This window comes from Squalius cephalus (genome assembly GCF_949319135.1).
Source record: "Squalius cephalus genome assembly, chromosome: 23".
Classification (NCBI taxonomy): Eukaryota; Metazoa; Chordata; class Actinopteri; order Cypriniformes; family Leuciscidae; genus Squalius; species Squalius cephalus.
The window spans coordinates 13,107,756-13,133,622 of NC_137144.1; the positions used below are offsets into that span (position 1 = coordinate 13,107,756).

At 37.9% G+C, this 25,867-nt stretch overlaps 1 protein-coding gene across 2 annotated transcripts in view; it reads right to left on the minus strand.

The window, feature by feature from the left end:
* The window catches only part of tln2b (talin 2b), a 173,923-nt gene that overhangs the window by 93,228 nt on the left and 54,828 nt on the right, over window positions 1-25,867 (minus strand). For both annotated transcript variants that reach the window (XM_079858777.1, XM_079858778.1), the window contains exons 2-11: window positions 16,472-16,645; window positions 14,227-14,324; window positions 13,995-14,124; window positions 12,501-12,653; window positions 12,124-12,266; window positions 8,135-8,262; window positions 7,804-7,867; window positions 6,433-6,537; window positions 2,826-2,981; window positions 19-120 (exon numbers count right to left, since the gene is read on the minus strand). In XM_079858777.1, the coding sequence (XP_079714903.1) occupies window positions 19-120; window positions 2,826-2,981; window positions 6,433-6,537; window positions 7,804-7,867; window positions 8,135-8,262; window positions 12,124-12,266; window positions 12,501-12,653; window positions 13,995-14,124; window positions 14,227-14,324; window positions 16,472-16,607 (1,215 nt within the window). In that variant the 5' untranslated portion in view covers window positions 16,608-16,645. The remainder of the gene's footprint in view (window positions 1-18; window positions 121-2,825; window positions 2,982-6,432; window positions 6,538-7,803; window positions 7,868-8,134; window positions 8,263-12,123; window positions 12,267-12,500; window positions 12,654-13,994; window positions 14,125-14,226; window positions 14,325-16,471; window positions 16,646-25,867) is intronic.

Here is a 25,867-nt window from a genome sequence, read left to right on the forward strand (position 1 = left end):
GCAGAGTCAGTGACTTGCTTTCTTAAGGATGATGTCAATGTATCCAGCGATGAGTTGTGAGATCTGCTCCCCTTCTGTGGTCTGGACGGAATAATAGCTCTCCTGGTACTCGCCGAAATCCTGCACAAGGCCACCCACCCACCCACCCACACACACACACACACACACACACACATATATATATATCAGATATGAGAAGCACACATCAAGGCTGTCTTCTTGTAAGGTGTAGATGTGTGCTTTCTATTTTAGCTGACAGGAAGTCAGCCAACTGTCCTTGGAGCACAAGTGCCGTACATGAGATGCTATAAGTGGCTCTTAATGGTGAAGCAGAACTGCACATCTCAAAGCAAGGTTAAAACGCTCATGTAAAAGAGGACTAGGGCATTTTATCAAGAAAAAACAAACTATTATTACGTTAAAGGAACAACAATAGTTTTACAATGACATTAGCTTTTACTGGCAATACAGCTCAATATAGCCAGGTTTCCATCCAAGGGTTTCTTTGCGGTAAATGTTTACCGATACAGCTTCTTCTGTGTCAGTCTCCAACATTGTTTGAGAAAATTGTTGAAGTGTTGAATGTTGCAGTCAATGGAGGGACAGAAAAAGCTCGGATTTCATCAAAAATATCTTAATTTGTGTTCCGAAGATGAACGAAGGTCTTACGGGTTTGGAACGACACGAGGGAGAGTAATTAATGACAAAATTCTCATTTTTTGGGTGAACTAACCCTTTAAGCATAGCCATTCCATTCGATATCAGAATGATAAATGAACAACACGCTCCAAGGCAGCAAACTTTTATTTCTTTCATCTTTGCCCCCCATTGTTCTATTTTTTGTTCTATTTTCTAAGTCTTTAAAGTGATTAAGTTGGATTCATGCTGGTTTATATAATTAGAAATTACTTCACACTTATATTTCATAAAACAAAATAAAAAAAAATGTAGATTTGAATTAAACATTTCTTATCAATGCTATTAATGCATCAATGCTTAATAATTACATTAATAACATACTGTATAAATGGAGTATATATATATATATATATATATATATATATATATATATATATATATATATATATATATATATATATATATACACATATATACACTCACCTAAAGGATTATTAGGAACACCACACTAATACTGTGTTTGACCCCCTTTCGCCTTCAGAACTGCCTTAATTCTACGTGGCATTGATTCAACAAGGTGCTGAAAGCATTCTTTAGAAATGTTGGCCCATATTGATAGGATAGCATCTTGCAGTTGATGGAGATTTGTGGGATGCACATCCAGGGCACGAAGCTCCCGTTCCACCACATCCCAAAGATGCTCTATTGGGTTGAGATCTGGTGACTGTGGGGGCCATTTTAGTACAGTGAACTCATTGTCATGTTCAAGAAACCAATTTGAAATGATTCGAGCTTTGTGACATGGTGCATTATCCTGCTGGAAGTAGCCATCAGAGGATGGGAACATGGTGGTCATAAAGGGATGGCACTAAGGGGCCTAAAGTGTGCCAAGAAAACATCCCCTGCACCATTACACCACCACCACCAGCCTGCACAGTGGTAACAAGGCATGATGGATCCATGTTCTCATTCTGTTTACGCCAAATTCTGACTCTACCATCTGAATGTCTCAACAGAAATCGAGACTCATCAGACCAGGCAACATTTTTCCAGTCTTCAACTGTCCAATTTTGGTGAGCTCGTGCAAATTGTAGCCTCTTTTTCCTATTTGTAGTGGAGATGAGTGGTACCCGGTGGGGTCTTCTGCTGTTGTAGCCCATCCGCCTCAAGGTTGTGCGTGTTGTGGCTTCACAAATTCTTTGCTGCATACCTCGGTTGTAACGAGTGGTTATTTCAGTCAAAGTTGCTCTTCTATCAGCTTGAATCAGTCGGCCCATTCTCCTCTGACCTCTAGCATCAACAAGGCATTTTCGCCCACAGGACTGCCGCATACTGGATGTTTTTCCCTTTTCATACCATCCTTTGTAAACCCTAGAAATGGTTGTGCGTGAAAATCCCAGTAACTGAGCAGATTGTGAAATACTCAGACCGGCCCGTCTGGCACCAACAACCATGCCACGCTCAAAATTGCTGACATTCTGACATTCAGTTTGGAGTTCAGGAGATTGTCTTGACCAGGACCACACCCCTAAATGCATTGAAGCAACTGCCATGTGATTGGTTGATTAGATAATTGCATTAATGAGAAATTGAACAGGTGTTCCTAATAATCCTTTAGGTGAGTGTATATATATATATATAGACTATATTCAGGATTTACTAAAGACACGCAATGAAAAATTAGCAATGAAAAGGCGTGAACAGTTATTTTTGCGGCTGACTTTATTGCATATGCATTTGTAGGAGTTTCCCTTTCACATGCAAAATTTATGTGAAAAGTGTAAAAAGTGATTTACTAAGGTTTGCGCTAGTCAGTTTACTGGTATTTGCGCCATTATTTACCGCCCCAAAAAAGCATGTCTTAAACCAGACACTAATTTGCGCTGCTCTTGATAGATTGCATTGGTCATTATAGAAATGATCTGATCTGTGTTATTTAATGTGCGTCAGTCGATCACGCGCAGAACTTTCCACTCCCATCGGAGCTTTTATGGGATTGCGCTCTCACGCTAATTTGCCATGTTTAGTAAATCTGGCCCTAAGCGTACAAACCAAATACATTATAGGAGCCACTGTATATGCAACTAAATAAACATAGTGAACATATAGGCAGATAAAGTGACTGAAGAGTCAAAGGAACAATCCAATCACACTGTGACTCATGTTAAATGGAGTGAATAACGTACCAGTGTGAAGCTCTTGGGTGAAGCCGCCCACCTCTTCACTGTGGTGAGGGGCCACTCCTGCACCACCTCTTTGGTCTTCTCATCCACCCTCATCACTGACTCTTTGGTAATGCCCAGCAGACGCGGGACCAACTTGTTCTTGCTTTTCATCTTCTCCTGTTGAAAAATAACACATGGCGTTTGTGTATTGTGTGGCGAGGACTGAAATATACAATGGAATGTTGATTGCTAACTTTTTATTTCTCTATTTATATAATTACTACATTTATTTTGCTCATTATTCATTTTGAAAGAAGTGTCAGTATGTGGTTTAATGTCCTTATTGCAACTCCCTCCCTCAGCAGAATAACTGATTGTTTATTCGCTTCTATGTTTGAAAAATAAATACCACAGTGGCCCTCTGGAAAAAAATCAAAAAAGTACTTTTAGCAAATGTTCTTTTAAAAGTCTAGTCACTTTGTCTTTCTGCTCAAGGTAAACAGGCGAAAATTACTGATGACTCATCCTGCACTACAGAGCTTTTCGCCCAATCAAATGCTCTTTACAATGAGAATGCCCCGCCCCCTGATACCACCTGTCTCCAATTTGCATGTGGCAAAAATTTCAACAGTTGTGAACATTCTAAAACACATTGGTTGTTTAAAGAAATGGAGCTCTTTGATATACTCTGTCTAAACTTCCTGTTTCAACAGGAAAAACATCAACACGGTAAAGAAAACTGTGCTTGTCATGTAATCTCACTGGGTTTTTAAGTAGTTTTGAAGTAATCCAGCATGCAATTATTGGAATACTCTGTTAGCTCACATACAATACTTCATCCAAATGTCTATTTGATGTTGATGATACGTTAGAACAGCATTTAACTGACGTTTAAGTGACATTTATGATTCGGGATGCATGTGATTTGACTCATTTGCATTCAAGAGTCTTTAAAAAAAAGACACTTCAAATTAGATAGTTTCCAGATTCTTTGTTCCTTAATACCTGTCATGGCGACTTATGTGTGAAATCTGATATACGAAATCATAGAGTTGCACCTTGATACCGAATTAGAGGATCAGAAAGAGGCTCACATAGAATAGTAGTTAATAGTAGCCCCCAAAAAACGTGCATAAATATATTTTCACAACATTATCCAGGCACTTTTGGCATACTAATTCAACATTCTATGATCTAGAGCATGGCAATCCTAATCTTGCATGCTGACATCTCATTTGAAAGCTAATGTGCCACTTGACCATAGTGCTTTCTGCCATTTCCCTTTGACTATGTTTCTCTCTCTCACACACACACTCACACACGGCCCAAAACAATTGCCTGCAAATGGCATCCTGCCAGATGGCTCGGACCGCCACACAAATACATAATAACAACACTAAACGTTTAAATGACCTCTTGTGCCGAACATCTCAGGACTATTGTTTTCACCTGAGGGTCGAAAATAACAACCTCTGATAAGAGGGAATTATAAATAACAGCAAGACCCGCTGATATTGTTTAGGGCCCTCATGCACAATTGACATCGCTTTTCAAGGGTGAGGTTTATGCAACGTGAGTAAATATAGATTTTTTTTTGGTAAATGTTCATTGTCTAATCGTCTGCGTCAGTCAGGAACGGTGCAGTGCTTTTGCTAATTCAAAGCAGTGCAATCTATTGTTAGGCCCTATTAATTTGAAACCGGGCACTTAGCAACACTCCACTAATGACCTGAAACTGATCCTTGAGTGAGCGGCTTGTAAATCTTCCTCTGTGTGCCGTACAGATTAAAACTGCTTAATAGTCTTAAAAAACACAAACCGAACTGGAATAAATGAAAACACTTTCTAAGAACCCTGTATATGGATAAACATACACAGGCTTACTTTCCAACAATTAATTACAAGGCTCTCTTGAATACTTGATTATGATTGGTCAATTGCAGCATTCTGTAGTCAATTTATATATATATATAATATAAACTAAATATATATGTATTATATAAACAAAAACGTTTATGTTAGATTAATCATGATTAATCGATTTGACAGCACTTATCTATATTATTAATTTATATAATATATTAGTATTATTAATGTATAGTGGGATCAAAGTGGCGTAGATGGGCAAGCCATATGATGCCAGAATAAGGGCTAATATGGCTGAATACAAACAAAAGAATAATGAAGATTAGGTCAGAGTTGTGAAAGGTTTGTCGAGTGAGAACAATAGAAACATGAATGCCCCCATTCGCCACACCAGACCTAGACAATATACTACAAGTGGGTGTTTACAGGACAATAAATATTTTAATAGCATCTTATCAGCCTTCTCTACAGCCACATCATATTTCTATACATTTAAAATATATTTTGTTAATATTTATATTTTTGTTTTTATGTTTGAGCTTATATATCTCCATATTAATAACAGTCTGAGTAATTCTGAGTCTTGGGGCTCTACCTTACCCGGTGCAATGCGGTGCCAGGCGCGACACGTGTTTTTTTTGCTAGTTTCAGCCCGACGCAGTTATCATTTTCACGTCTTGCGCCACATTGTTTAAATAGCAAATGCATTTGCTCCCATTTGTGTGCCCATGGGCGTGCTGGTTCTGAAAACAAGGTGTGTTCAGGCGCATTGTCGGCGCGTAGCTATTTTGAGACGACAGAAACCTGTCTAAAATCAATTGCGCAGACATTTTTTTTTTGGTTATTGGAGCACGTTAGTAAAATGCGCCAATAGGTGGGTCCACAATGCGCAATTGCTCTCTAGAGAAGCGTTCAGTTTTTCCGCTTGCAAATTCCGCCATGTAAATAGCGAATCCGCCATGGCGCGAGCACAACTGGCATTTAAAGGGAATGGGAGATGAGACTGATTGGTTTATTGCACGTTACGCCCAAAACACACCCATTACTCATAGGAATAGAGAATAGGGACAACCCTTTTAGACCGCCAACCATTTTTACTCGTTAAACTAGCAAAAGTGGATTCGGACACGCCCTAAGAGTGCTTGCGCCCTGAGATTTAGACCATGCGTTTAGAATGTTAAAATAGGGCCCTTTGAACTGTAAAGTCTCAAGTGTTGGCTTTCTAAATATCTGTTGGTTATTCGTCTATTCAAAATGACTTAAGAGCATCAACCTTTTGATTTTGGGTATGTCATTTATGCCCCATTAGCCAAAATAGGGTTGTGGGAGAAGGGGTTAGTTAGTTTTAAAAAGATATAAACTCTTAGTTGATGTGTAGTTGAAGAAAACACCCATGTGTTTTGCATATTTTTTGTGTCTGCGATTGTATTCTCTGAGAGCACTGATAATATGGTTTATTTAATCATCTTTCCGATCACTCTGTTTGCTGGTTTATTGTACATTCCAGTGTTTCCTGCAACGCTATTCAGTGCTGCGCCACAACAAAAGAAATTACATTTTACTCGACATGTGTGCTTGCAGTCTGAATTGAATGTGATGAGAGAGAAAAAAATTGTGTGGCACAGAATAATACAAGGATAATAAATCTTAACATCTTGTGTAATATTAACTGGCTACATGCACACACAGTCTATCTGCATTTTAAGGCTTCAAACATGACTCGTCCAATCATAATTTAGAGTTTGTACTTTTTAATACTCACCTTCACCAGGAAAAACGACACTCCGTATGTGCGTAGGGACCTGGCAAGCTTCACATACTTGACTTTCGCCTCGATCTCCGTCATCTCACCGCAGATTTTGTGATCCTGGTGAGGAGATTAGATCAAGAACATTTCCAGGCCATTATGGGGTTTGAACCAGGCACCTTTCGGTTACAATCCAACTTAGTATTTTGCATTATCAGGTTAATCAGGTTTTAATTTACATTTGTGTGCTCTAAATAATTCCCGTTTCTGTTTTCAAGGTAAAACAAATTTAATGTCAGAAAGCAGAAGGCTTTTCTCCAGCTGAATAAAGAGAATAAACATATACTGTATATATACACAAGCTATAATCTAACATTCAAATAATTTAAAGTTATTATTTTAACAATCTATACAGAATTGGTATTCTGCACATTTAAGTAAAAAGATTTTAATTAAACAAAGTAATTAATTATCTTGGTAACTTTACAATAAAGTTTCATTTGATAACATTGGTTATTAGTTTACATGAACTAACAATACTAACAATACTTGAACATCATTTATCTTAATCAATGTTATAATATATATATATATATATATATATACACACACATTTTCATTAATTAGCATGAACGAAGGTTAATAAATGCTGTAAAAATATATTGCTTATTGTTAGTTTTGTTAACAGATGAGACCTTATTTTTAAAGTGTTAACATTATCTCTTTTTAATTACCAAAAGCATAATATTTAGATGTATCTTATATGTTGCCTTATAACACATGATTTCTCCCCCTATTAAAAAAATGGAACATTCCTTAAAATTGTGACACTCGAGAAATTACATCATTTGGATCTCTTTACAACTATTGTAATGTTTACAGCTATTGTCAACTCAAACATTCAACCCTGTTACCAAAGTTTTTTAAACAAATAAATCAATCAAACAAAATTTGTTGTCTTTTTATTGATAGAAAATTGATCAATAACTACAAACCAAGCTTTGATCCCAGGCCTAAATTTAAGCTTCATTTTTCAACCCTGTTACGCATTTGGTTGTAGAATTGTTTTACATTTTGTAGAAAATCAAATGTTGATATTAACTTGATAGTAAAATTAGGGGGGAAACTACAACAACAGCATTTAGATTGTATTTAGATTTGTTATAAATATTAGGGTCGCATATCATGCACGTAAAATTAAACCATTCATCTAATATTTAGCTTGACCTCCTGGAATCCACATTTTCTTGAAGGTTAAGCAGCTCATTTTACTGACCATGTTTTGAAAATGTAATGGTTGCAGGCTGTATTCTGTATCTTATTCATGGGGGGGGGGGGGCCTAATATTATGTTTTCCTGGAGTAAAGTCGACAGAGGGTCACGTACCTGAAAAATTCTCTTCTCCGCCCCCCTCTGCTTGATGTATTCTTTTGGTAGGAATTCCTTTAGGCTGCAAATACATTTCGCATGTTTACGCTCGTACTACGCAAACATTTTCCCTCAGAGCAAAACAAAACACATGAGGTCATCCTGGCGGGAATTACATCTTCATAACGTACGCCCACACACCGATTCTTAAGGCTTCCAGACATCACAGAATTCTTACAAATAATTGTCTAAAATGTAATCAGATAACAACCGAGAGAGTGTGTTTTGTACAGTGACAGTGTTGAATGGGCTGCATATGATACCGCAGCTACAGGGCATTTGGTCTTACTCTAAAAATCCTGGCTTGTGTTTGTGCTCCACGTGGGGACCGAATTGGATCTGTGCCTGAATTCCAGAAAACTCGCAGGCCTTTTCAAAGGACACGGGGTGGGATCCGTTCAGAATGTCATCCCTGGCCTGAATCAGAGGCAGGAAACAAGAGCAGATGTTACAGAATGTAATAAGAGTGCTAACAAAGATGTTACAGAAGGTGTGTGGTGCCGCCCAACATTTGTTCTTGCTACAGAGGGGCGCTTCACTCAGACGTACCTCGCGATAGGGAAGAAAAGATGATCACAACTTCCGTTTCAAGAACATTTTTAGTTTAAGGGGTTTGACTGAGAATTTTGACAAGGAAACCCTGTTATTTGGAAAACTGTTTCGTGAAGATTCATTAAAGAACTCTCCTTTTGAGCTCGACAATAAAATTACAGCATACGAGTTTGGAACAATGTAATGTCTCAATAAAACAGTGTGGTGACACTGAGTGCAGTCTAATATTACAGACGGCCTGCGGCAGCCCATCTGTTCGAGTGTCTCCTGATATACACCGGAGTATAGTTTAGAGAAAATTTTTTAGGTCACATATTAGTTTTGGGTCCAATACTTTCTATTAACTAACTATTAACTATGAATTTTGCCTCAATAAACTATTTACTGTACTAATTACTGTACTAATAAACAGTCAATATCCTAGTAATAAGCATGCTACTAAGCAACTAGTTAATAGTGAAAATTGGACCCTATACTAAAGTGTTACCAAATTTTAGTACAATATCTACACACCAGCCAAGTGAGTATCTACAAAATAAGTGGCGTCTATTAGTCTAGTTTCTCAAACAATCTGGATAAACTAATTAAAAGGACAGAGGCAGACATTTGAGTGTGAATGAGGAATGAGGTCATGGAAGTTTTACATCATCAAAAACAAGTTCATGTTTATGATGACGCCCTCAGGACACCCACCAATCATCTCGCATCGCTCCCAGATGACATCAACATGGTAACAGTAGCAGATACAGCCAGTGAGGGTTTATGGGAACACATCGTGACAAACTCAGATACGACGTGGTTACACCCCCAGTACGGAGCAGAGAAATCCCCTTCAGCTTGCCAAACACTCCTGAGCGCATACATGTGTAATGGTCTCTGTGTGTATGTGTGTGAGCGCCGCTATTCTGTTTCTCAAAGTATGTGGGTGTGTGTGGCACCATGTCAGAGAATTTCACGGGGGCGTGTGTGTTTACTACAGAGGAAGAGAGAGACAGAGGGAGATTGAGGAAAGGGAGGAGAAGTGTTACTCTATATGTGTGTGTCCTGACTCATGTGCACCAATTCAACAGCACGAACATCCAAAAAAAGAACTGTATCCATCACTTACAAAAGGTACCACGGTATTATTTGCCGAAGCATTGTGGAATACAATGTAAATACCAAGGTACCAATACCAGTACCAATTTTTGGACATGTATCATGGTAATACCATGCAATTCTTACTTTTTGGAGAGTGAACCATGTTAATACCATGTTTCTGGACATGGTAGAACCATGTTGCATGAATGTGATAATCAAAGTACCATGGTAATACCATGTTTTTTGACTATGTATAAAGTACCATGGAACTCTTTAAAGAACCATGCAAATACCATGTTTTGGATACATGGTAAACAAATATCAAAGTTTCATGACATTCCATGATTTTAGAAAAATGCCATGTTAATACTATGTTTTTTGACAAGGTGCTGTATTGATGCTGTGTATTTGGGAATGGTTACAAGCTAATACCATGGTTTTGTCATGAGAGCATATTTAGCTGTATTTTTAAGACAGAAAAACGTGGTTTTACAGATGCTAGAAATGTGACTTTTCATTATAGCAGCCATCAAATGTTAGACAGTATTTTGGGTTATTACATGCAGAGGTTTTTGGTCCAATAATTAAAACCAACTATGCATTTTGTTAATTTTTTGCATTGGTAAGTTTTGTCAGGGCGCAAAGAAATATAGAGTTAAGTATCATCAGCGTAACAGTGAAAGCTAACGCCATGCTTCCTTATGATATCTCCCAAGGGTAGCATGTACAGGGTGAAAAGTAACGGTCCTAGTACTGAGCCTTGAGGTACTCCATACTGGACTTCTTGTCTTGTACTATTTACATACTACAATATGCTAAAATGAATATGATAACCACAGTATTATCATGTTTCTGAACATGGTACTGTTGTAATAATATCATATTTTCTGTACATGTACCAAGGTTAAACAAACATACATGGTAATACAATGTAGCATGTAGGTTACCATACTAATAACATGTTTTTGGGGATTTTTTTAAGCACACGTAATCATAATACCAGTGTACATGATACTGGCACGGTTTTTTTAAAGAGATGTATGTATGTGAAAATTGGACATATTGTAAACAACCATTTAATTACAAGGATACAGCCATTTCTTTTCCATGTTTTCCATTCAAACCCAGATACACTGACCATATACAAGGAAATAAGTGCTTATACATTATTTTATATAAGCTAACAAGTGCAGGTGACTGAGTATGTGCGTGTTTGTCAGTGGGCAGTTGCTCTGGACTCCTCAGGCAGACACACTAATGCATCTGCAGCGAACCATGTGCTCCAGAGGCCCGCCATTCTACAACAGCCTCACGGCCTTGAGGGAAAACACACACTAGTGCAGAGCTCCTTGAGTGGACGCACACATTCGCACTAGACTACTCCCACACACATTTACATACATAAACATGTATGCACGAAAACCCGCTGGCCATTTTGTGACACTAGTCCTTATGACTCAAACCAGAGAGAAAACGAAATATGTTTGGTTTGGAATGTGTGACAACATCACATGTAAGACCATGTGTGAACGAAGCATGACGCAATAAAACATCACACAATAAATTTCAGTTTCCTGGTTAAGAATATTTTATCTGTTTATACATGTGTAAACTAAGCATGATGCAATAAAATAAGGTTATATTTTATTCGATGGTCCACTTTAGACACTCTGCAACATGCCAAATAACTCTTATTGGTGTACTAGTAGACTGTTAGGTTAGGGTTAGGTGTTAGAGTTTGGGTAAGTAGAACAAGTTGACATATGGTTGCAAAGTTACTTATAGTCAGTAAAGTAGTAAACAAAGTGCCGCCCACAATGAAATCTCACTGGTTCAAATTGCATACAGACAAAAAAAAAAAAAAAAAAACCATTTATGTTTTGATTATTTGTGGATTCTGCATTGCATTACAATCTGAAAAAAAAAGTGCCTAATTAGGAAGAGATGTGAGAGAAATGTTATCCATACTGCCTATGGGGAGGAAAAGACAAATCGACAAATCAGCAGCTATGAAGATAAGCGCATTGCCTTCTAGGCTGACCAATAATTCATTCATAAATGCAAAGGACTATTTCACTGCTTTCATAAAACTAAAATGACAACATTTAAACACTTAAATGTCTGTGCAATACTGGCTCTGAGAAATTAATTAATTGTTAGAGCAGGTGGCGATGAAGAGGTTTTGGCAAACTGGTGCAATACAGTTAAACCAGCCAAAAAAAGACAGATAGAAGACAGACAGATTGTCAGTAAAAGAGAATAACAACAAGTAAATAAAAAAAAAGATTATTATAATTATCAATAATTATAAAAGGTGTCAGGTTGAAGAACTGTAGCTAAAACTCACTAGCCAATTATATTATATTATATTATATCATATTATTCATAACCTGCCATGAAGGACATTAACATCAAATGAAAAAAATTCTAGCTCCGCCCACAGTGAAATCTCATTGGTTAAAAACATTGGTGTAAAAATAAAAAAATTAAAACTTGCCTTGCCTTGCCTAAATTTCACATCAAATATGATCTGATTGGCTGATTTTTTTTTTTTTTTTTTTTTGGTGAGAACCTGACACAGGATATGATGGACAAAGAAAAATAGAAAAAGAGCAAAAAAAGCGATGGGCAGAAATTATCTTTTACCTGTACGTAGAGGAGATTGAGCTGGACTGGATCACGAGAGTCTACGTTCTGATCAGAATAGAAGAATTTCCTTCGTAGAAGTAGTATCTCACTCTCCTCTACACCCTGCTCCCGAAACGTCCGACTGTGGTCTAGCCAGTTCACTGCAAATGAAACATTTGGCCTGGTTACCATTAGCAACATAATTCTTTTTTCAATTATGTGTATTACCAACATGGGGGGGTGGTGTGTGTGTGTGTGTGTGTGGGGGGGGGGGGGGGGGGGGGCTATGATACCAATTATTATATCAGTAAAATATTTGGACTGTGTGTGTAAATCTGGCAAGAAGGTTTGTTTCTGTTTGCTAATGTTTTTTTCACAGTTGCCAGGAGCCTCACAATCATCATCTGTGTGAAGTTTGGCTTTCAGCTTCTCCATCTTCCTCTCGTCTCGCAGGAGGGTTCTGTCTTTCTTCAGCGTTCCCATTCCATCCTCTCGCTTCTCCTCCACCTGCTCTTGGATCAGTGAGTACTCCTCATAATTAGTGATTCCTGTGGAGCACGAGATCATCAGCACTCTCTATCTGTCAATCTTCCAGTATATTTTGAGCAGTTTTTGTGGGAAACTTTAGTAAAACAAATATCATTAAGCCTAAAGGAAATTCTGAAAACACAGTTACTCTTTGTTCCTGGTTGTAAAAATCTGAAATCTGAAAAGAAATTCCTTTTTTTAATGTGATTTTTAAGGGAAATAAATCTAATACACATAATGAGAAATGATGAGAACAAATAAAATATATTTTGTTTACTTGTTACTAGTGATGCAAAAATATTACAATTCTGATAGATACAGTACAGATAAAATGGCAGATATTAGAAATGTATACTATTTAGTTGAAGTAAATTACAAATAAAACATTAAAAACTAAAATCAATAATTTTATATGCTACAAGTGAATTTAGGCTTCACAATATTATAATGTACAGTACAGTATTAAAAATTAATATTTACTTTGAGATTAGCTAAAGATTGCATTAAACTGTTATTAAATTATTAGTGTTTTTAAAGATTAAGTTTAGAGCATTAGATAAAAACATTAATCTAAATGTAAAAAAGAAAATTAGTGTGCACAATTAAACATCCAATATTGATATACCAAATACAGACAGACAGACAGGGGATGGATGGATGGATGGATGAATGGACAAACATATATGATAGATAGATGATAGATGGATGGAATGGATGGATGAACAGACAAATTTATATGATAGATAGATGATAGATGGAAGATGGATGGATGGATGGATGGGATGGAATGGATGGATGGATGGATGGATGGAGGGATGAACAGACAAACGTATATTATAGATAGATGATAGATGGAAGATGGATGGACACACTTAGATAGATAGATAGATAGATAGATAGATAGATAGATAGATAGATAGATAGATAGATAGATAAATAGATATATGGGTGGACACACTTATAGGATGGATGGATGGATGGATGGATGGATGGATGGATGGATGGATGGATGGATGGATGGATGGATGGATGGATGGATGGATGGATGGATGGGATGGAATGGATGGATGGATGGATGGATGGATGGATGGATGGATGGAGGGATGAACAGACAAACGTATATTATAGATAGATGATAGATGGAAGATGGATGGACACACTTAGATAGATAGATAGATAGATAGATAGATAGATAGATAGATATATGGGTGGACACACTTATATGATGGATGGATGGATGGATGGATGGATGGATAGATAGATAGATTCTGGTATGTTATTCCTTGAAAACTCTCATTGTTGCAGCCTGGTTCCTTCCAATCCCAACATTTCTGTCAAATTTAGATAAAGGAAGGACCCACCTATCCTGCTGCAGATGGTGACCAACAGCTCCCCCACTGTTTTGGAGTCATCCACCATTATGGTTTTGATGGTTCCATCCAGCATTTTGATCTTCTGAGGTCTTTGTTTTTTCTTGTACTCCAGAACGTCCTGTACATGACAAGAATAGCCACTGAAATGAAGCTTAAAATCAGAGTGGAAATAAAATCTTTTACAAAAGAGAATGCAGATACATCTAATAACGCGATTTACCCCATTCCGCAGCATGTAGTAATCAAGGGTGCGCCCTGATTCCAACCAGATTCCTTTCCTGGGGTCATCATCGGACAGGAAAAGCCCGTAATCTGATGCTGCAATAATTTTTTTAACATAATTAAAACAATTCCTTGCCCCATGAAACTAGATACCTAATCAAAGAGATTCTGTTAGGTCTACAAATATGGTCATGATAAATATCAAACTCCTCATTAAACCACAAACCAATTCGTCAATTTCCAAAAGGAAACAATTGACATTTATAATATGAATCCAATTCATTGCGGCCACGACAGTCATATAACTGTAGCTGTGCGTATAATGAATGTACAATGAGTGGCAGAGCTGTAGACTCATCCTGAAGTGATGACTCCTATTGAGCTGATCGCACACAAGTCCATTTCGCAAGCTCCCACGAGCAGAGAGCATAAATGTTTGAGTTTGTGGCGGTTTGATGACTTGAGTGTCGATGGAAAGAGAGAGAGAGTGCACTTATCTATCCGACTCAGTCTGAAGCAGAACTGGTGATCAGCTGAGGTTGCACATAGTGTAACACTTTACCGCCCAAGTTTTGACATGATGGATAAAGAAACAATCTGCTGATGTGAAGCAGCTGGTATAAACATTTAGTCTGAAATCCAAACTTCTGTCAAGCTCTGCAGATTTTTGTGAAATTTAGACTGTACCCCCCTGCCCCTAGTGTGTTTAAGCAACATAAAAAACCTCTAACATTTAGTATTGTATTTAAACCCATTCCCAGTAATTCCAAAGATTTTTCCTTAGAATATGTGTAAAAAGTGATGTATTAGGGATGCACCGATCATCATTTTTCATGGCCAATACCAGACGCCAGTTTCTTTTTCGTTTGTTTAAGCTTACTTGTTGTTTATTTGCTCTACACCAGGCCAAACCGGCCTTAAACAAAATGATCTCTAGCCATTTGAAATTAGAGGCAACCACTGCATTTTAATCACAATTCAAACAAAGATGCTACACACATGTAGCATGAACAGTTGTTTTTTAATTTCAAGATTTAAAGCAAAAACAGAATGGTCTGACTTTAGCTTTGTGATATTATGCTACATAAGACACACCTGCCCAAAACAAAAACAGCAGACGGACCGAATGAAAATGCAAATTCACTCTCTGACAGTAGGTGGAGCTTATGGAAGAGCAGTCATTTCATTTCCTTAATTACCACTGTACGCAAAGCAGCGCTGCCCTTATAAACACTACTTTAATAGGCATTAAACGGCATTATATTACATGAAGACAGTCAGTTACCTTCAGAGTAACATTAATATAAACGCCCACCACAAATTCAATATTCATATTTGGTCACACTTTAGACTAGGGTCCAATTCTCACTATTAACTAACTAGTTTCTAAAAGTTTTGCCTAATTACTAATATAACTAATTACTGCTTATTAATAGTTAGTAAGGTAGTTGTTAAGTTTAGGTAAAGGGTAGGGTAGGATTAAGGGCCATGGCCATGTAGCATATGGTCATGTAGAAAAATGCAATAATATGTGCTTTATACGTACTAATAAACAGCTAATATCCTAGTAATATGCATGCTAATAAGCAACTGGTTAATAGTGAGAGTTGGATTCTAAATTAAAGTGTTACCTTATATTTTTCATCCAATATTTTGAGCATCGCGAACAGTGAGCTTGTTGTGCCTTGTTCAGTATCTGCTGGCACATCTGCTTTCGTCTTTACGTCTCGTCTTCAGCGTGTCCCGTCTCTGGCCTGTGTTAACGTGCTATTTACAGACTTTGTAATATTTTCACACAAATGACATTTTGGGAAATGATTGCAATGCAGTTTGTGCGCAAATCCGGAATAGAGATCGGCCAAAATAAATATGTTCTGATTTATGGCCGGTTGACCGGTGCGTCTCTAGTCAATATGGATAAATAAACATTCCTGGTGTTATTTTTAACAATTCAGCTTACATGCAATTTGAACAGCTACTTCACCAAAAAGAAAGATAGTGCTATCTCTAAACTCACACCACTGGTTGTGTTGTTGTCTGGATGGTTGTGTTGTTGTGTCTAGATAGTTGTGTTGTTGTGTCTGGCTGGTTGTGATTCTCAAACAAACAGAGAAATGTTTTGATAGTGTCACAGAGCCACAGCGTTGCAAATGTTGTTTAACGTTGACTTCAAAGGAGGGGGAATTTCTCGTGGAAGAGTATAAAATGGCGGGAAACATGGAGGAATGTTTTGTAACTCTCACCTTGTCCACTTTGGGCCTCTGGAACTCTCTCTCTGATAATCCGGCAGGCGTCGTAAACCGGAGTTGAGGGCTCAAACTGCATCGTCTTGACCACATTGCACTGTCGCACGCAAATCTTCAGCGACAGGGCCACCATCGTGACTGCTGCTCGAATGGGAGCACCCACTAGCACACCTGTAAAGAAAAAAAAATCTGTCAATTTCTCTGAAACTATCAGCACCCATCTAGGGGTGGGCGATCTTCCCAAATTCATCAGATCGCCCACCCCATACACATTCATTCTTTGAGGTCCACACAACTACGTCAAAACATGCTTTTATCTGGATTAACTGGAATATAAGTAAATGTGAATGCAAGTTTTTGCAATTCAGTTCAGCTCTAGCACTGATTAATGAAATATGCCTGCCACTGAAGATAAGAGAGAGAGATCAGAGCTTTGTGTAGGCTTACAATATGAGCTCCTTACTGTCAAGAGGCGTCTGTAATGTAGTTATTAGATTAGTAGAACAGCACTGCCCTTTAAATACTGAGCAGAGGAAAAGATTCTACTGCCAACTGGGTGTTTAGCCTAAGCTCACTCAAACTCTACCAAATATCACATCTATGAAATGTAATCTTTGCACAAGAGAGAAACCTTCAAGTTTAAAAAAAGCAGGAAAAGTGGTTACAGAGAGACTGAAACCAAGTATAACTTTTGTGAATTATGGTTAGTATGGTTGATTTGCTCCTACAGTACAGTTCAAAGACGTCAATAGAGACCAGCAACAAGTCTAGAGATCAGACTCATAACAAACATCAGGCTCAGAGCAGAAATTTGCAGATTTGCAACCGAGATCAGATTCAGAGCAGAAATCTGACTCGCAAATAAGATCAGATTCATACCAGGGATCTGACTCATAAGAAATCAGACTTAGGGCAGAGATCACATCTGCAACAGAGATCAAAATTCAGAACAGAGGTCTGACTTGCAACTGACAGGAGATTTGTACCAGAGATTTGATTCGTAACTGAGATCAGAATCGTATTAGAGATTTGACTCGCAACTAAGATCAGACTTGTAACTGAGATCAGATTTGTAACTGAGATCAGATTTGTATAAGAGATTTGAATCATAAAAGAGATCAGACTCGCAATAGAGATCAGACTCATAACAGAGATTTGACTTCTAACAGATCTGACTCAGAGCAGATATCAGATCTGAAAGATATCAGATTCAAAGCAAAGATCGGACTTTTAAATGAGATCACATTTATAACACAGAACAAATGTTTCCTAACAGAGATCAAAACTGTTATTGAGATCAGAATCGGATAGCTCATAGCTAGATCAGCTGTGTATAAGAGATTTGAATCGCAATATAGATCAGATTCATACCGGAGATTTGACTTGTAACAGATCACACTCAAAGCAAATATCAGATCTGTAAGAGATCAGATACAGAAGAGAGATTTGACTTGTAACTGTGGTCCGATTAAAACCAGAGGTTTGATTCGTAACAGAGATCAGACTCGTAACTGAGATCAGAATTGTATAAGAGATTTGACTTGTAGCAGAGGTCAGACTCGCAATAGAAATCAGATTCATACTAAAGATCGCAACAGATCAGTCTCAGATGAGAAACCAGATTCAGAGCAGTGATCAGACACGTAACTGAGATCAGATTAATTCCAGAGATGTGACTTGCAAAAGAGATTAGGATAAAAATAAAGATCAGAGTCGCAAGCAAGATCAAACATTATGATAGAATCAAATAAAACTAGATTGTACTGTAAATTTTAAGTAAATACTAAAAAGACCATCAAAGCGACCATTCTGAACAGCCAGGATTCTCAATCAGACAGTCCAGCTGAAGTGATTGAGAGTAGAGTATAAAGTAAGATGTGTCTGATAGTATCTCACCAGGGCCAGGAATACTTCAACAGAAGACAGAGAGGACTAATCTTTTTTTGATAATGGACTTGTGAAGGAGCTCCACATTGTCTTTTCACTCAGTCACCAAGCTTGCGTGCGCGTACACTCACACATACACACTCAATAATAAGTAGGGAAAATAGCTCTGTATAGTCCTTTCATTCCTAGTAGGGCACACAGGGGACATGCAGAGGTTTTGTGTACCAGATGAGAAGTCCCACTGAGACCACACACACATATACACATGAGAACAGAATTAAAACTTGCCAAATGCATGCGAGTAATAATTAGCTTTAATGAGGTCAATAAGTCTTTTCAAAATATCATATAATTTGACCTTTTATGAAAATAGAAAATATTTAGTTCAGGTTGTAAAATGTCATATGGTGTAACTCCCCAAAAACTTAATATTTAATTTTTAACTTTAACCTTGAATAAATCGATTTGAAATGATATTAAATAAAACATTTGAAACAAACGAGCCAAGTTGATTTTTCCTCTTTTTTTTTAAATCACAGACACTTTTATGTCTCATACATTATTGAACCTTGAGCTGAACTGTATGAACAATCGTCTAACTTTCCTGATGTACTGGTGTGCACAATGCAAATGACGGCAACAATGGCTCATATATGACACTGAGTCCGAGAGATGGAGAACAAGAAAGACTGTGAGAGGGCAAACAAAGCAAGGTACCACCTGCTCCCTTAATCTCTCGTCTACAACCTTTAAGTAAATCCACACTGAGCACTCCCATTTCTCCTTCTAGCCCTGCGTGACAGACACTGCATAATACCTCTCATTTCTTCCTGAACCTCCAGCCAGGCTCAAAGCATTCCACCTCTCACACTGCTCAACCCCTAAACAGCATGTGACTCTCTACATGCACTTATAATTGACTCCTGGGGGACACCGGAAAAGCAGGAATCACAACAGTAATATAATAATTAACCAAAACTCTATGCACTTTTTCACACTTTTGAATGATTGTGATGGAACATTTAGGGAATGGATTTAAATTAGGTAAAATTGGTGCATTCAAGTCATGTCGGAAAGATCGCATATCGAGTTCAACGCACATGAACGGCACCAGAAAGTCGTAAATACAAGTGTGAAAATCTGGAAGTTGTGGCGCGTGTCAGTGAGAAACGTGTCAGAATACCAAAACACTGTAAGGTAAAAGAGTAAAAAAACCTTGCTGTATTTTTGTGTAGTTTGTTAAGAGATGGTACACCGCCATCTTACTCTGACAAAAGTGGAATACGAACTTCCCAGTAGAACTTGAACGCACCAAATGTAATTTTAAGCTAAATGTCAGTAGAATTCGGCTTTCCAAAGCTCACCACCGCAATGCTATGTGGTTGGCTGCTAAGCTATTGCTAGTTGGTTTCTAGGGTGAGATCTAATTGATTACTTAGTGGACTATCCCTGTGTCACTATGATATTCTGGACAGCAGATATGGCATGAGTGCCCTATCAGACGAAATCCATTGTACAATTCTGTGGACACAGATTCTATAAATATCTAAGTCTAACAATAAGTGTAGATGTTCAGAACTTTAAGAATTATAAACAGTAAAGAGATCTGATTTGCTGTCTGAATTTAAAAACTAAAAGAAACCCAAACTCTTTCCTTAAACACCACCCCCTGGGACTGATTTAATCATAGAGACTAAAAGGTGGAGCTGGGGTGGTGGAGGTTTGCCAGAGGAATTGTAAAAAGGATGAGGTAAGCAGCTGTTTATATAACTTTAATACTACACTCGTTACATCCAAATCTTTCATTTGGAAATCTCTAGTTTTGACGTAACTTCTACAAGGACTGCAAGATGACAAATCCTATTTGCTGATAATTTCCCTTGATATTAATTTCGATTTTATCTTTTCTATTCTAGTTTTGTTGCCTCAGTGAATTTACAAAAACGTATCTTGTCTGTGACCCTAGCAGAAAGTTCAACAAGATCAGCCAATTAGCCAGTCCCGCCTCTGCAACAGACATGAAATCTGACATGATGCTTTTCAGTGCATCATCTGCTTTTAACGTTGGACTTTAAAGTGCCTCTCAAGGGCATACTCCCTAAACAAAGCCAGAGCCTGTCCACAACAGTGGTCATATTAAGTTATGCTGTTGAATTTACAAAAAAAAACAAAAAAAACAAAACAAGAAGTTTCCGGATGTAGACAAAAAGATGCACAAAAACATGCTTTGGGATGCAGTCGTAAAAACTGGCAATTCAATTGGGCCGAGGGAGAAGATGGGGCCATCTGGAAGGGATTGTGGTGTGGTGATTTGCAGTAATAACAATAGCAAAGAGCAGAGCCCCAGAGGCCACTAGTCCTGAATTCATTAAAGAGTATGTGATTGGAAGGGGAGTGTACTCTGAGTTAGGGCTGTGCGTGTTATCAAAATCGGAATAAAATCGCAAAGTGAGCATGCGCGATTTCCAAGCACGATTTTTCCAGCAAAGATTTTTATCGTGAAGACATGTAAGAAGGCAAAGAAACAGGAAAGGTGAATTCAGGATAAATAAATAAACATCCGTGGTTTGGGAATATTTTGGATACAGGAGAGATGATGGATCATAGTTTTCAAGAATGTCAAACTATCGTTGCGGCAACACATTCCCACAGAGCGCGTTTTTGCGGTTGAAAACACAAGACTCAGATTTATAGATGCATTTTTAAAAAGTTTTTACGTTGAGTGCTGCGTATAAACGCAGTGGCATGCACGAGCTGCTGCAAAAGACGGAACCACAATTGTTAAAGACATCCGTCTAGGGCATGTTTACATAGAAATACAATGGCACATGCCGAATCAGGTGAACAAAAATTTATAAAAAAGGGAATTTGCGAACTGCCCAACATATAAAAAGGTTAAAAAAGCATAAAGAAATAGCCGACGCCAATCACGTATCATTTATGCAAAGATATGGTGCACTGCCCGCAAATATCGTCAGCAGGAAATGTATGCGTGTAAGGAAATACTGTTTCAAATCAAAACCATGATTAAAATCAAAATTTATTTTAAAACGCAATATTGATAAAAAAATAAAATAAAATGTATGAAGAATTGTTATTGTCCATATTGCACAGCCCTACTCTGAGTTATCTGGTTCTTCGCACCTGAATAGGTAGTACAGAACAGGAAACAAATTATAAGTCTTGGATTGAGGTGCATGAGTTCATCATATTTTGCTTATCTAGACTTTTGACCATCAGAATAAAGTTTGGTTCACACTGCAGCTTATTTTCACCATGACTGTGCCATATACATTGCTTTACATTACAATGTTTATCAATAACTTATACATTTTTTACAATTAATATTGTTTTTTTTTTTAAAGTGTTGTTTATATTGTTAGTTTACAGTAACATATACACATTTTAAATGTTAAAAAAATGTATATCATTGGTTCTCAACCAGGGGACTTGGACCCACTAGAGGGCCTCAAAAAACGTCCAAGCTCAAGATGACATAAATTATTTAAAATAAGACAAAACAAGCATTAAAATAAGCTAATATTATATTAGCTAATATCATATATACATAATACTTTGTACAATTAATACAGTTTTCTTAAGTGTTGTTCAGAAGTCCTTGTAGCAGCCTGAGAACTTGTAAAAACTACTTTTTTTCCAGCAGTGTCAAAAACCTGTTCAGCTTGACACCAGGAAATTACACAAAGACAGTAAATAGCTGTGTCCCAATTCAGAGGATGCATCCTTCGAAGGACGCAGACTTCAAAGGCCACACCTTCTAAATTCACAAAGGTCGAACTGAGTGTTGTTAAATGGGATGGTCTAGCCTACGGATGATTGAGACAGCTGTTCACAACCTGTCTAAATATGTTCACCTTGGTCCATTTGCATACATAAGAGTATAAACCATCAATAAAAACCCCCCATCTTAGCAAGATATAAGCCAACATTTGAACTGCTTTCTTTTTTTTAGCATTTGTATCGTTAGATATTCAAGTAAGTTGAAACCCAATACTTTAAAAGTGTGATTTGGCATTTTCTCTCAAAAAAACAAACAATGAATCTATGCTGCAAAGAATCCACTTGTTCTATTCTTTGTCGGCCTTCAAATTCAGCCTTTAATGGATGCAGCCTCTGAATAGGGACGCAGCTAATCAGATTTTAACTGCTAAAAGGCAGGTTATGTCTGGCAAAATCAATCAGCTCTCGCCATTTTTGTGTACAATATGCATCAAAGTGATTGACTAGTCCATGGCTGGTCTGGGCATATGACATCTAAAGCTACGGTTCATCTAGAACCATTTGGTGATGTCAGCACGTACAAATTTGTCTTCTGTTAAGTCTAAACCATTCAATATGTGTTGCTATGAGCATTCTGTTTACGCACATTACTGACAGACATTACCGTTTTTTAATTGTTAAGAACTTCCCTAATGCGTTTAATGGCAGTATTGCCAGATGTAAATAACCCTCCCTCTCTGAACATCTAAAAGCAGTGAGTCACAAATTCTTACGGTAATGACCACACTGTGTGCGAATGTGCGTCTATGTGCACTCCCAAACCATTTTCTCATGCCCCAGTTGGTATGAGAGTCAGGCCCCATAGAGAAACAATCTGGAAGCGTTTGTACTCGGAACCGGAGCAAGAATCCCGAACGGCTTTGGGAGACGGACCCAAGAACCTCCAGCTGTGATTTGTAAACATCACCAGCCAGCTGCTAGCAATGAAAGACCGGGATTGGTTGCGTTAAACAAGGCCTATCTTTGTGAGACTTAATTTTATTATAAACATTGGCTCTGCAACAAAGGAAGGGCGATCTCAAAGGTAATACTGACGAAGGTTTAATAAATGGAGGGATGATCATAGGTCTTGCTCTTCTTTACATCATATTTTGGTCAAGTGAAAACACTCCATCCATTTAGGGTTGGTCTGAGCGAACTTTAGTCTGGAAAGACAAACAGGATATTTTGAGGGAGATTGAGATATGAAGAGACATGAGGGCGATCAACAGCACGCTCCCTCTCAAACAGACACAAACAAAAGAGCCCCGTATCACGGCGATCATCTGCTTTACCTAGCTGCTCTGGTATGCACTAGACATCACTAGATCACACGTGAATTTCTGACTGAAAGTTTCATTATGAGCTCATGTCCAGTTTTACAATCTGATGAGGCATTATTTAAGCATGTAAATAAATACTCTACGATTAAAGGGAAAGTTAATCCAACAAAATTATGTTATTAACTCACCCTGATGTTGTCCCAACACATAAGAGATGTTTAAGAACTGTTTTTGACCATTGAGCACATTGAGAAATTTTCCAAAATATCTTTTTATTGCGAACAACAGAAGAAAGAAAGTCATACAGATACAGGTTTGGAATGACATGAAGGTGAGTAAATGACGACAGAACATTAATGTTTTAGTGAACTATTCCTTAGGTACCCCTTCTGCCCAACCTAAACACACAAAATAAATGAGACGATTGAGAAGAAACAGATTTTTCCCCTCACAGGAGAACTTAACTTTAAATCTCCACAAACCCATTTCAACTTCTCACTCCCCGGCATTCAGATCACTGGGATCATCTGAAGAAACCGAACCAAAGCAGCCCATTATTGGACTGTATCCCTGTAATTTCCTGCTCTATCTCTCTTCGCTTATTTCTTCACCTGCTGTCTTGGTTCACTTACATACCTTTTTTCGATCAAGACATATCAGTACATGCTTGTGATTCGTTTCATGTTGTAGCCTTTTTTCCCTCCATTTCTATTTACAGTGATTGGAAAGAAATAGCAGGAAAATGATTGGAAGAAATGTACCGTGGAATTGTGGAAGCCATACTCCAACTTACACCAGACACCAGCAATCATAGTTTAACATGTCAGATGCTGTAATTTCATAGAAATCTAAGGGCTGGGTTATTTAGACCTGGGCCAGTAAGCAACTACCCATAACACCGTAGCAACAACCAATCAATCCCCTAGTAATTGCCTTGAAATACCACCCACAACATTCAAGCAAATGCCAAGCAACACAGTAACCACCACCTATAATACCCTCACAACTGCTTAGCAAAGGCCCTAGAAAACACCCAAGCAAACTGCCTAGTAAACACCAATCACATCTTAGCAACTGCCTAAAAACACCCTAGCAACCACCCATAACACTTAAGTAACTCCCCATCAGCCATGTACAGTAGCAACTCCTTAGCAACATCCAGAACACTCTATTAATGGACTGTCATGCTAAAACACTCCAGTAAACGAATAGCAATGTCTTAAAGAACATCACAGCAATAGGTTAGCATCCATCCAGAACACCCTGGCAACCACCTAACTGCAAAGCAATGTCTCTGGCAACCACTCAAAACTGAACTCATTGGATACTACCGCTGTTCAGCATTCTTATGGTAAGCGATTACGGATGTTAGCGGTGCATTTAGATCCACAGCCACCCACAACGCCAAACTGCAAATGATGACATCCATATTAACAATCTCAGAGTCATAAGACTGGGAGTAATTGAAAAAAACATAAATCAGATAGCTTTAAAAACAGCTTGCCTCTCCATACACACATTAATCAGCCTTCATAAATACAGGAGCCATAAAGAGGCTTGTCTGAATCATTGCCATTGCTTCATTGCGATTCCTGTATTGTGGGTTGCTGCAGGGACGGAAGGGAGTCCAATCTATCTTAAGGGTACATGTTTTGTATGCATTAAGCATGAAATTTAAGTGCATTGTGATTAGAGCAGAAATATGAGACAGGATGTACCATATGCACACAATACTCTGCCTTCCAGGGACTGGAAAACAAAGAGCTTCTTTTGTCGATCGATATTATCAAGGTATCTGTATAGGATTCCTGTTTGTAATCTATAAAGCAAAAAAAATAAATAAAAATAAATTCTAATGTGCAAAGATTTGGTGATCATTTTATCATCCTTATCCAACAATGAGTATAATGACTTGTGAATGAGTACCATCATATAATATATTCACAAGTGTATCATGCTTAGTGCAGTTTACCCTAGTAGGACATTGCTGGTACAGGAACAACATGCTGTAAGAAATTACAGGCTGACTTGATATGAATCCCACTCAACTGTATGTAGAATAACAGCATCACCCCAAAAGGTATCACAGCGATGGACAACTGTCCAAAAAAAAAAATCACTATTGCCATTTTGATAAGGTTCACCAATTTATAATACTGTGAGAACGGGAGCAGGGCATCAAGAACCATCCCGGACAGTGTAAGGCCCGAGCTTTATACCAAAGAAACCGCAATTTTTGTATTTCTTAATTTACACCAAAAACTTTGTGTGTGGTAAAAGAATTTACAAACTGCATTTGTTTTGACTTAAGTGTGGGTCTTTAGTCGAGCTTGGGTCTTCACTGCTACACTGCAATAAAGATTTAAGCATCTTCACACCCTTTTTTCCCCCTCACAATGACTAGCAATCTCCATTCTCATCAACCTACCATTTCCGTCCAACC